Here is a 13,641-nt window from a genome sequence, read left to right as displayed (position 1 = left end):
AACCGCTCCGCAGCATGTGGGATCTTGCCAGACCGGGGCACGAACCCGTGTCCCCTGCATCGGCAGGCGGACTCTCAACCACTGCGCCACCAGGGAAGCCCAGGATTTCTATATCTTTAAACATCATATTTGTATTATTTTATCAAATGACTGGATAAAATGAAACGTAGATGGCTGTTTCTTTAATATCACAATAAACAAAGAGTTGCAGATGATGAAATTATATTCTAAAAACAAATTCCTGAACTATGGGAGAAGTAGACTTCAAAGAAAACATGGGGAAAAATTATAGAAAAGCAGCTTTACTTCTACATTTAAAACAAATTTGATCTTGACAATATTTTTAAAGTACTTAACCAATTTCAAGATGTTTTCTAGGTTACAAAATCCATTGTTTGCATAAATGAGACAGGAAAAATGTATTTTCATAGATACAATGACAACACTAGTTGGAGAAAAAGTGTACATTAATGAGGTAAAGACTCTAAATTGAAAGCATGATATGCCTTGAAATTTTAAAGGATCAGTTAGGTTGTGTGTGCACTTAGGCAGCACTAATCTTTTATTTTTCTCTTGAACTAGAAGTGCCGATTGCATACCAAAAAATAATGCACGGAAATAATGCACATCATTGCTTTTAATTGAGTGCTTAATATGCCCACTTTGCAAATCTAGCTTAAAGGTTTTTATAATGAGGAAGATACAGAAAAAAAGTATATCTAAACTTCATCATGTTCTCATCTTCTCTATAAAGTATGATAGCCCACAAATGATTTCCATAATTGAAGAATATTACTAACTTCATAAATACATTCACAGTATCTCATCAAAAATAACATTTTGTTATGGAGGGCCAGACTTGCTATTTTAGAAATGATCAAAAAAATTAAAAAGTGATTTTAGGTTTAGTGAATGAATTTTCCCTGTTTGAAAATATTTTATTACCAGTGATATTTTTATAAATGATAAATTTCAACATGATTAGAAAATTGAGGTCCTAACTATTTAACATTATATTATATTTTATTTCAATGTCTACAGTCTACATTCCACCTCATCAAGTGCTTTCCAGACTCACAAGGTGAAGTTATTTTCCCCCATTGCCCTTCCTTCCTTCCTTCTTTCCTTCCTCCCTCCCTGCCAACCTCCCTCCCTCCCTCCCTTCCTTTATTCATTAGTTAATTCACTCATTCGACAAGCCTAATATGGCTTTTTTTGAATGTCTACTATGACATTTTATCGAGTGCCTAATATGGGACAGGCACTGTGCAAGTTACACAGAGAAAACAAAAATCACAATGCATTTCCTGTCTTTAAAAAGCTTATAATCTAAAAAGAAGTATACAAGTAATCATTGATTTCAACAGACTGTTGGTGCCAGTAACAGTACAAGCATGGAGGTAAACACAGAGTACGAGAGTTCAAAGCAGACAGAACAAAGTGAAGAAATGGTTTCTCCAAGAATTTTCCTTCAATTTTCCAAGTTGAAGTTTAAAATGAGAGGATTCAGCCAGACAACAGTAGGATGGAGAAGATGAGCTGAGTTAAACACTGACATCATAATCAGAGGGAACAGTATTTATGAAAAGCTGGAAGAAGGAAACCCATGGCACATTCTGGTGTCTTGCAGTTTGTCCAGTAGCTAGAGAATAGTTAGAGGGAAAGAGGCAGCAAGAGAGAAGTTGGAGGTTGAAAACAAGGGCAGATTCCAAAGAGACTTGTATTACTACCTATTTAAGATCAGTTTCTTCCCACTTACTCATCCCAACTCATCCCCTCTGACACTTCAGCCCAGTGTGTTTTAGTTTAGTGATTTTCAGCCTTGCCTATTTCTGGATTCTTCTACATTGCCTATGCAGTGGTGTAAGCCACTCCCATCTTAACTCAGGTGCATACCCCCTACATTGCATAAATAAAAACAAAATACAAAAATTTTCTGAGAAAGAAAATTTTGTGAAATTCCAATCCAGCTCACTAAAGAAGCTTGTAAAAGATACACTTTAGTAACAAGAAAAAAAACAATGCCAATTAGAAATGTCTGATAAAAAGAAAGAGCCGTGTGTTAAACTGGGAATGAATATTATCAAACATTTATTGTGTAAATTAATAAGAAATTATCTTAATACAGGAATTACTAAATAAGAGGCATAACATGATGGAAAATAGAATATATGTCAGGAAAGTACATATGGTCCTTAAACTGTTCAAAAAGAATTTAATGATGTCGACTTCACATCTGTAAGTGAAACATGCATTCCAAAGATTCTAAAAATTTATAGCCCCAAAACATATAAATAAAACACATCTTAAGAAAATAATCAATTAGAAACATTCTAAACTTAGTTTCATCTAAAATATGGCTTCAAATTATGTAAAGCAAAAATATGGATAGAAAAAAATGAAAATAAAGAAATACACTATCATACTGAGATATATTTTAATACAGCTTTCATAGCAATTGATGCATTAGTCAGAAAATAAATCAGAAATATAAAAGAGTTAAATAACCCAATTATCACAGTTCACAAAATGAACCTATGTAGAACTGCACTCCATTATCAGAGAAAGCATTTTTCCAAAATCAAAAATTTACACAATTTACCTATATAGTATGAAATAAATTAAGCCTTAACAAAATATGAATAATATCTACCATATATACTACCTTTATGAACAAATTAGAATTACATTAAAAATCAATTCAAAATAAATAACTTTAACATTTAGCGCAGTTAGAAGGGTTAATCTGTCTGACTGATCACAGGCTGACTTTTCAGAGAGAGTCTGCCTTTTCAGAGAGAGTCTGCCTTTGACGAAGTTCCAAGAAATTGATTAAGGTCCAATTTAGTAAAACTACCCAAATAAATGGAGAGATAGATCATGTTTATGTTTAAGGACCCCATCATAAAGATTTCATTTCTCCATCATATAATACATAAATGAATGAGATTCCAATCATAATTCCAGTAAAATTTATGAAGGAAATGAACAAGAAAATGCTGAAATTTAATGGAAGCACAAAGGTCAAGAATAGCCTAAAACTCTTAAAGAACTGTAAGACTGGGGGATTCATCATAATAGATAATCAAAGCTCATAATAGAAGTTTATTAATGTTGACATTAGGTATGGAGATAAACATGTTAAGTAGACCAAACAAATTAAAAAGAGAATGGAAAAAGAGATCCACACAAAACAAATAAGGAAGCCCCATATGTGAGAGATGATTCTAAATATTAATATATAAGTAAATACAGTAAGTTATAACAATTTGTTTTCTATATAAGGAAAAATGTAATTGGAACCTCACTTCACATCATACCAATATATGAATTTCAAATTGATTATGCTTCATATCTGGCAAGTAAAATATGCATTCCTAAAATTCTGCAGATAGTTTATTTCTTCTAAACTTGTAAGTAATAGAATGAGAAAAAACTCATTTTTTGAATATTTTAAATATATTTAATCTAAAAGCATTATTAAACATGAAAAGCAAAATTTCAAGCCATTTAGAATAAAATACCAAAGAATATTTTTTGACTCAAAGGCATAAAAAATTTATTTTAAAAGTTCAGAAAAACATAGCTCAAAGGAAAATATTAAATCTTACTACAGTAAAACTGAAGTTTCTCTTCATGAGAAGTTACTATAAAGAAACGGAAGAAGATTGGGTGAAAATATTTTTAACATGTAACTTTAAAATATTTAGAATCTGTAACATAAAACAAATTCTTACAAATCAATTAAAAAAAAACATCGATCAATGTATAGGGTAAAAACCATGAGCAGGTTTTTCACAGAAAAGGAAATACAAATGACCCTCCCCCAAAAAAGCCATTAAATATATGCTCAGTCTCACTCTTAATTATAGATTAATTTAAAAAGCCATAATGAAAACATAATTCAAGAGCCTTATAATAGAAACTCGCAAAAAACCCATTCTTAACTCTAGGTAGGAATGCAAATTGGTACAGGAATATGTATATTATTGCCTTTTACTGAACTATTATTTCTTTTCATCATTTTATTATTTCGTTTTACTAGTGCTTCCTTTTACTAAAGTGAATGAGATGCAACAGGAGAGGAAGGCAGAAAAGATGAGTCATAAGGGAAGATCAGTGAGACACCAAGTGTGAGAGGACTCAGCTCACCATTCCTGAAGGGAACCACCAGCCAGGGGATGCAGGTAGCTTCTAAAAGCTGAGAATGATCCCAGGCTGACAGCCACCAAGGAAACAAGGACCTCAGTTCTAAAACCACAGGAAGTGAATTTTGCCAAAACTGAATGAGCCTGAAAGCAGATTCATCCTGGAGTCTTTAGAAAGAAATGCAGGGCTGATGACACCTTGATTTCAATCAGGAACGATCTGGAGCAGAGGAACTAGCTGAGCTATGACCCGGAGAAACTTCATGATAACTGGGTACTGTTTTAAGCTGCTAAATTTCTGCTAATAGGCAATAGAAAACCAATATAGAAAGAAACTGGCTAACTGTCATTTAATTATTAACAGAGAGTAAGTTCAGATAGCCATGGCACAAAGCTAATGTCAGTATTTTTAAAAATTTTAATTATGAAAACTCACCGTTTTTGATAAAGCAGCTAATTCCTTTCTTGATGACCTTGTTTCCTTCAATAATTTAATCATTGCCTCTTCATTCTCAATATTAATATTAACTTCTTGTATTGATGTACAGTGGAAATTAAACAGACTGTTAAGTTTATCTATCTCTTTCCTAAGAGAAAAAACAGTTGATTTTATCCGCACTGAAGGGGAAATTATATTTTAACTTATAGCTGAATTAGCTTCTGACTTAACCATGTAGATTAATGCAATTTATCTATTCCTAAAATTTTTCCCATCCCAAAGAAACTCCTGAAAAGTACTACTTAGATATAAACAGTAAGTAGTGAAAAAAACTTCAATTTGTTTCTGATGGAAAGGAACTGAGAGAAAAGTGATTTGTAAATTATTTAAAATAAACCACCTTTTGATTTGATTCCAGGTGAGAGACCTAAGCACCTTTGATTCAGAGGTTGGGTAGTACAGGGATGGAAAGGAAAGAAAAAAAGAAAGAGGAAAAAAGTAAGAGAAGAGAAGAAGCTGTAAAAGTGGAAAGATCACACATTACTAAAGCTCTGGCGTACTGTCTTATCTCCCTCACAGTTAGAGCTAAAAAGCGGTAAACTACAGCTTAGGAAAACAAGGGGCCTATTTAAGAGAAGTAGTTGCCAAGGGGATCTTTTTCCTATGTGACATGTCACAGAAAAGACCAGTGCTAATCTGTAAAGCTACATAATCCCTTATCTTATCTGGTAGGTAGAAAACAAGTTCCAAATATAAAAGTCACTTTAAAGCATGGTCTTAGAGTTTAATATATGAAAAAAGTACAGTGAGAAAATGACAAAAGTATAACTTGCATAAAATATTAGCAAGTAATACAGATAAGCCCAATTTTTTAAGACACCATAAACAAAATAATAGAGTGGGAGATTTATCTGAAACCCATATAAGAGATCAAAGATTAAATCATTTGTGTGTAATAAAATCCTACAATGCAATATGGAATGGAAAACTTACCCAAGAGACAAACGAGCAGAGAAGATAAACAAGAATTCACAAGAAAATAAATGCCAATGGCCAATAAATATATGATGTGTTTACTGAATTTGCCCAGGCTATGCTATCATGCATAAGCCTGATTTTAGGAGTAGGGTCAAATGAACTGAAAGATATAACTGAAACTGAAAGATATAATCTCACAATATAAATGAAAATTAAAGCAACAAATAGGCAAGAAGCTTCTCCTTTACCCTTCCATATCTGGAGAGTACAGGCTTCCTATCAGAATTCTAGAAGCCAGATCAATAATGAGAGATTGGGAGCCTGAGCATTTAAAATGTACATGTTTGGTTAAATTTCCTCCTTATGAAGTTAATTTTTCTTCTCTCAGTGGTATCCATTTCCCCAGTCCAGATAATAAACTAGATTTTGACTAAGAAGTGAGCAATTGCCCAGTGTCATGGAATGCAGGAGCTAAGTATTATTTTAGTTATCTCCTCATCCCTATTTCCTGAAGCATCAACTGCTGCCACCAATTCCTCAGCCTTCTAAGAATTTTTCAGTGTAAAACTTTGTTACTAGGTTTGCCCCCACTGGTACTTTAGATTTCATCATTCTTGTACCTGCTAAATCAGAATAAATTTAGAAGAATAAAATGGGAAGAATCATTTTACCTGTTAAGAATTACTATAAAGTAGAGCAATCAAGACACCAAAGAATATATGCTGTGTGTTTCCATTTATATGGAATTCAAGAACAGACCAAACTAACCATGGTGATAGAAGTCAGAATGGAGATGACTTTTTAGAAGAATGGTATGGACTGAGAAGGAGAACAAGAAAAAACTTCTAGTATGCTGGAAACTTTTTATATCTTAACCTGGGACATGGTGACATGAGTGTATATACATATACATAAAAAATCATAAATGTATACATTTGATAGCACACATAATCATGTTTCTATATGTCTGTTAATTCTTAAAAAATAGTGAAGGAAAATTAAACATATCTTTAAAATTTTATTTAATAAAGCATTTATGACTCCACTGATGCTTATAAAAGAACTTCTAGAAAATGTATGTAAATGAGAAGAAAATTAACGAGTAAGTTATATGGTGTAACAAATAATAATGAGTAACGGAAGTAATAATAATATGCCTTTGGGTCCATCTAAATATTAATTATAAAAATCACCAGCTAATTCAAAATTGAGAAGGAAAAATTTTAGAAAATGGTACAAGATGGATAATGTTGTATTTGTAATTAATATGGACAAACGTGTTTGTGCCAAATAGATTAATGAAAAAAATTCTCTTCTGTCATCAAGAAAAAGAGAGAGGGCCCCCTTCCCCCCACCAAAAAAAAAGAAATGAACAACGAGAAGTTACAACTGATACCACAGAAATACAAAAGATCATAAGAGACTACTATGAACAACTATATTCCAATAAAATGGACAATCTAGAATAAATGGACAAATTCTTAGAAATGTACAATCACACAAGACTGAACCAGGAAGAAATACAAAATATGAACAGACCAATTACCAGTAATGAAATTGAATCAGTAATTTTAAAACTCTCAGTGAACAAAAGTCCAGGACCAGGTGGCTTCACAGGTGAATTCTATCAAATATTTAGAGAAGAGTTAACACCTATCCTCAAACTATTCCAAAAAACTGCAGAGGAAGGAACATTTCTGAACTCATTCCACAAGGCCAGAAACACCCTGTTACCAAAACCAGACTGAAATATCTCAAAAAAAGAAAATTACAGGTCAATATAACTGATGGACACAGATCCAAAAATCCTCAACAAAATATTAGCAAATGGAACCCAAAGAAACATTTAAAGTATCATACAGTGTGATCAAGTGGAATTTATCCCAGGGATACAAGGATTTTTCAATATCCACAAATTAGTTAATGTGAATAAAAAGCATAGGATCATCTCAATAGATGTTGAAAAAGCTTTTGACAAAATTCAACATCCATTTTTGATAAAAACTCTTAAAGTGGGAATAGAGGGAATATACCTCAACATAATAAAGGCCATATATGACAAACCCATAGATAACATCATACTGATTGGTGAAAAGCTGAAAACCCTTCCTCTAAGATAGGAACAAAGCAAAGTTGCCCACTCTGGTCACTTTTATTCATCATAGTCTTGGAAGTCCTAACCATAGCATCAGACAAGAAAAAGAAATTTTTAAAAATCCAAATTGGAGGGCTTCCCTGGTGGCACAGTGATTGAGAGTCCGCCTGCTGATACAGGGGACATGGGTTCATGCCCTGGTCTGGGAAGATCCCACATGCCGTGGAGCGGCTGGGCCTGTGAGCCATGGCTGCTGAGCCTGCACGTCCAGAGCCTGTGCTCCGCAACAGGAGAGGCCACAACAGTGAGAGGGCCGCGAACCGCAAAAAAAAAAAAAAAAAAAGTCCAAATTGGAAAGGAAGAAGTAATATTGTCGCTGTTTGTAGGTAACATGATAGTAGTCATAGAAAATCCTAAAGACACCACCAGAAAGCTACTAGAGCTCATCAATGAATTCAGTAAAGTTGCAGGATACAAAATTAATATCCAGAAATCTGTTGCATTTCTCTACACTAACAAACTATCAGAAAGTAAAATTAAGGAAACAGTCTCATTTGCTATTTCATCAAAAAGAATAAAATACCTAGGAATAAACCTACCTAAGGAGGTAAAAGACAGGTACTCAGAAAACTATAAGATGCTGATGAAAGAAATTGAAGACTACAAAAATAGATGGAAAGATATACTGTGTTCTTGGATGTAAAAATTAATATTGTAAAAATGACCATACTACCAAAAGCAATCTACAGATTCAATGAAATCCCTATCAAAAGACCAATGGCTTTTTTCACAGAACAAGAACAAATAATTTTATAATTTTTAGGGAAATACAAAAGACTGCAAATAATTAAAACAACCTTGAGAAAGAAGAGGAGGAATCCTGGAGGATTCACACGCCTTCATTTCAGACTATATGGCAAAGCTACAGTATCAAAACGGTATGGTACTGGCACAAGAACTGGCACATAGATCAATGAAATAGAACAAAGAGCCCAGACATAAACTCACACACTTAATTAATATATGACAAAGGAGGCAAGATGTATAATGGAGAAAAGACAGTCTCTTCAACAAGTGGTGCTGGGAAAACTAGAGAGTTACATGTAAAAGAATATTAGAACATTTTCTCACACCATATACAAAAATAAACTCAAAACAGTTTAAAGACATAAATGTAAGACCAGAAACCATAAAACTCCTAGGAGAAAACATAGGTAGAACACTCTGTGACATAAATCATAGCAATATATTTTTGGATCTGTCTCCTAAAGCAAGGGAAATAAAATCAAAAAAAAAAAAGGAACTTAAATTTTGCACAGCAAACGAAACCATCAACAAAACAAAAACACAACATACTGAATGGGAGAAAATATTTGTTAATGACATGACTGATAAGGGGTTAATATGCAAAATATATAAACAGCTCATACAACTCAACATCAAAAAACAAGTAACACAATCATAAAATGGGCAGAAGACCTGAACAGACATTTTTCCAAAGAAGACGTACAAAAGGCCAACAGGCACATTAAAAAATGCTCAACAACATTAATCATAAGATAAATGTAAATTAAAACCACAATGAGCTATCACGTTACACCTGTCAGAATGGCTATCATCAAAAAGAACACAAAAAAAACAAATTTTGGAAAGGATGTGGAGAAAAGGGATCCCTCCTACACTGTTGGAGGGAATGTAAACTGGTGCAGCCGCTGTGGAAAACAGTATGGCAGTTTCGCAGAAAACTAAAAATAGAATTACCATATGACCCAGCAATTCTACTCCTGGGTATATATCTGAAAAATACAAGAACTCTAATTGGAAAATATACATGCACCCCAATATACATAGCAGGATTATTTACAATTACCAAGATATGGAAGCAACCTAAGTTCCACCAGTAGAATAAATGGATAAAGAAGATATGGCTTGCATATATATATATATATATATATATATATATACACATACATATATACATATATATACATATATATATATACATACATATATACATATATATATGTAAAATGGAATATTACTCAGCCATAAAAAAGAATACAATTTTGAGCAGAAGCAAGAATAATGACAATCTTTCTGCCTGTGGAACAAAAACCACATTTACATAAAGATAGACAAGATGAAAAGGCAGAGGGCTATATACCAGATGAAGGAACAAGATAAAACCCCAGAAAAACAACTAAATGAAGTGGAGATAGGCAGCCTTCCAGAAAAAGAATTCGGAATGATGATAGTGATGGTGATCCAGGACCTCAGAAAAAGAATGGAGGCAAAGATCGAGAAGATCCTAGAAGTGTTTAACAAAGATCTAGAAGAATTAAAGAACAAACAGAGATGAACAATAACTAAAATGAAAAATACACTAGAAGGAATCAATAGCAGAATAACTGAGGCAGAAGAACGGATAAGTAACCTGGACAACAGAATGGTGGAATTCACTGCTGCGGAGGAGAATAAAGAAAAAAGAATGAAAATAGCCTAAGACACCTCTGGGACAACATTAAACGCAAGAACATTTGCATTATAGGGATGCCAGAAGGAGAAGAGAGAAAGAACCAGAGAAAACATTTGAAGAGAGGATACTCGAAAAATTCCCTAACATGGGAAAGGAAATAGCGACCAAAGTCCAGGAAGCGCAGAGAGTTCCATACAGGATAAACCCAAGGAGAAACAGGCTGAGACACATAGTAACCAAATTGGCAAAAATTAAAGGCAAAGAAAAATTATTGAAAGTAGCAAGGGAAAAACGACAAATAACATACAAGCAAACTCCCATAAGGTTAACAGCTGATTTCTCAGCCGAAACTCTACAAGCCAGAAGGGAGTGGCATGATATACTTAAAGTGATGAAAGGGAAGAACCTACAACCAAGAGTACTCTACCCAGCAAGGGTGTCATTCAGATTTGATGGAGAAATCAAAAGCTTTACAGGTAAGCAAAAGCTAAGAGAATTCAGCACCACCAAACTGGCTCTACAACAAATGCTAAAGGAACTTCTCTAAGTGGGAAAAACAAGAGAAGAAAAGGACCTACAAAAACAAACCCAAAACAATTAAGAAAATGGTCACAGGAACATACATATTGATAATTACCTTAAACGTGAATGGATTAAATGCTCCAACCAAAAGACACAGGCTTGCTGAATGGATACAAAAACAAGACCCACATATATGCTGTCGACAAGAGACCCACTTCAGACCTAGGGACACATACAGACTCAAAGTGAGGGGATAGAAAAAGATATTCCATGCAAATGGAAATCAAAAGAAAGCTGGAGTAGCAATACTCATATCCGATAAAACAGACTTTAAATTAAACAATGTTACAAGGGATGAGGGAGGACACTACATAATGATCAAGGGATCAATACAAGAAGAAGATGTAACAATTATAAATATATATGCACCCAACATAGGAGCACCTCAATACATAAGGCAACCGTAACAGCTATAAAAGAGGAAATCAACAGTAACACAATAGTAGTGGGGGATTTTAACACCTCACTTACATCAATGGACAGATCATCCAAACAGAAAATTAATAAGGAAACACAAGTGTTAAGTGACATAATAGATCAGATAGATTTAATTGATATTTATAGGACATTCCATCCAAAAACAGCAGATTACACTTTCTTCTCAAGTGTGCATGGAACATTCTCCAGGATAGATCATATCTTGGGTCACAAATCAAGCCTCAGTAAATTTAAGAAAACTGAAATCATATCAAGCATCTTTTCTGACCGCAACGCTATGAGATTAGAAATCAATTACAGAGAAAAAAACGTAAAAAACACAAACACATGGAGGCTAAACAATACATTACTAAAAAACCAAGAGATCACTGAAGAAATCAAAGAGGAAATCAAAGAATACCTAGAGACAAAGGACAATGAAAACACGACGATCCAAAAACTATGGGATGTGGCAAAAGCAATTCTAAGAGGGAAGTTTATAGCTATACAAGCCTACCTCAAGAAACAAGAAAAATTTGAAATAAAAAATCTAACCTTACAACTAAAGGAACTAGAGAAAGAAGAACAAACAAAACACAAAATTAGCAGAAGGAAAGAAATCATAAAGATCAGAGCAGAAATAAATGAGATCAAAACAAAGAAAACAATAGCAAAGATCAATAAAACTAAAAGCTGGTTCTTTGAGAAGATAAACAAAATTGATAAACCATTAGCCAGACTCATCAAGAAAAAGAGGGAGAGGACTCAAATCAATAAAATTAGAAATGGAAAAGAAGAAGTTAAAACAGACACCACAGAAACACAACGCATCCTAAGAGACTACTACAAGCAACTCTATGCCAATAAAATGGACAACCTGGAAGAAAGGGACAAATTCTTAGAAAGGTCTAACCTTCCAAGACCGAACCAGGAAGAAATAGAAAATATGAACACACCAAGCACAAGTAATGAAATTGAAACTGTGACTAAAAATCTTCCAACAAACAAAAGTCCAGGACCAGATGGCTTCACAGATGAATTCTATCAAATATTTAAAGAGCTAACACCAATCCTCTCAAACTCTTCCAAAAAATTGCAGAGGAAGGAACAGTCCCAAACTCATTCTATGAGGCCACCATCACCCTGATACCAAAACTAGACAAACATACTACCAAAAAAAAAAATTACAGACCAATATCACTGATGAATATAGATGCAAAAATCCTCAACAAAATACTAGCAAACAGAATCCAACAACACATTAAAAGGATCATACACCATGATCAAGTGGGATTTATCTCAGGGATGCAAGGATTCTTCAAAAAATGGAAATTGATCAATGTGATACACCATATTAACAAATTGAAGAAGAAAAACCATATGATCATCTCAATAGATGCAGAAAATGCTTTTGACAAAATTCAACACCAATTTATGATAAAAACTATGCACAAAGTGGGCACAGAGGGAAACTACATCAACATAATAAAGACCATATATGACAAACCCACAGCAAACATCATTCTCAATGGTGAAAAACTGAAAGCATTTCCTCTAACATCAGGAACAAGACAAGGAAGTCCACTCTCACCACTATTGTTCAACATAGTTCTGGAAGTCCTAGCCACGGCAATCAGAGAAGAAAGGAAATAAAAGGAATGCACACCAGAAAAGATGAAGTAAAACCATCACTGTTTGCAGATGACACGATACTATATAGAGAGAATACTAAAGATGCCACCAGAAAACTACTAGAACTAATCAAATTTGGTAAAGTTGCAGGATACAAAATTAATGTACAGAAAGCTCTTGCATTCCTATACACTAATGATGAAAAATCTGAAAGAGAAATTAAGGAAACACTCCCATTTACCGTTACAACAAAAAGAATAAAATACCTAAGAATAAGCCTACCTAGGGAGACAAAAGACCTGTATGCAGAAAACTACAAGACACTGATGAAAGAAATTAAAGACGATACCAAAAGATGGAGAGATATACCATGTTCTTGGCTTGGAAGAATCAACATTGTGAAAATGACTATACTACCCAGAGCAATCTACAGATTCAATGCAATCCCTATCAAGTTACCAATGGCATTTTTATGGAACTAGAACAAAAAATCCTAAAATTTGTATGGAGACACAAAAGACCCCAAATAGCCAAAGAAGTCTTGAGGTAAAAAAAATGGAGCCGGAGGAATCAGACTCCCTGACTTCAGACTATACTACAAAGCTACAGTAATCAAGACAACATGGTACTGGCACAAAAACAGAAACATAGATCAATGGAACAAGATAGGAAGCCCAGAAATAAACCCACGCACCTAAGGTCAACTAATCTATGATAAAGGAGGCAAGGATATACAATGGAGAAAAGACAGTCTCTTCAATAAGTAGTGCTGGGAAAACTGGACAGTGATATGTAAAAGAATGAAATTAGAACACTCCCTAACACCATACACAAAAATAAACACAAAATGTATTAGAGACCTAAATGTAAGACT

The 13,641-nt window shown here is 33.8% G+C and overlaps 1 protein-coding gene across 1 annotated transcript in view; it reads right to left on the bottom strand.

Annotated features, from left to right (window-relative positions):
- The window catches only part of CCDC178 (coiled-coil domain containing 178), a 370,210-nt gene that overhangs the window by 299,215 nt on the left and 57,354 nt on the right, over positions 1–13,641 (bottom strand). Inside the window, exon 9 of the mRNA XM_060170501.1 lies at positions 4,585–4,735. Coding sequence (XP_060026484.1) covers positions 4,585–4,735 — 151 coding nt within the window. The remainder of the gene's footprint in view (positions 1–4,584; positions 4,736–13,641) is intronic.

This window comes from Lagenorhynchus albirostris, chromosome 14 (assembly GCF_949774975.1).
Source record: "Lagenorhynchus albirostris chromosome 14, mLagAlb1.1, whole genome shotgun sequence".
Taxonomy (NCBI): Eukaryota; Metazoa; Chordata; class Mammalia; order Artiodactyla; family Delphinidae; genus Lagenorhynchus; species Lagenorhynchus albirostris.
This window is presented reverse-complemented; position numbering and strand designations above follow the sequence as displayed.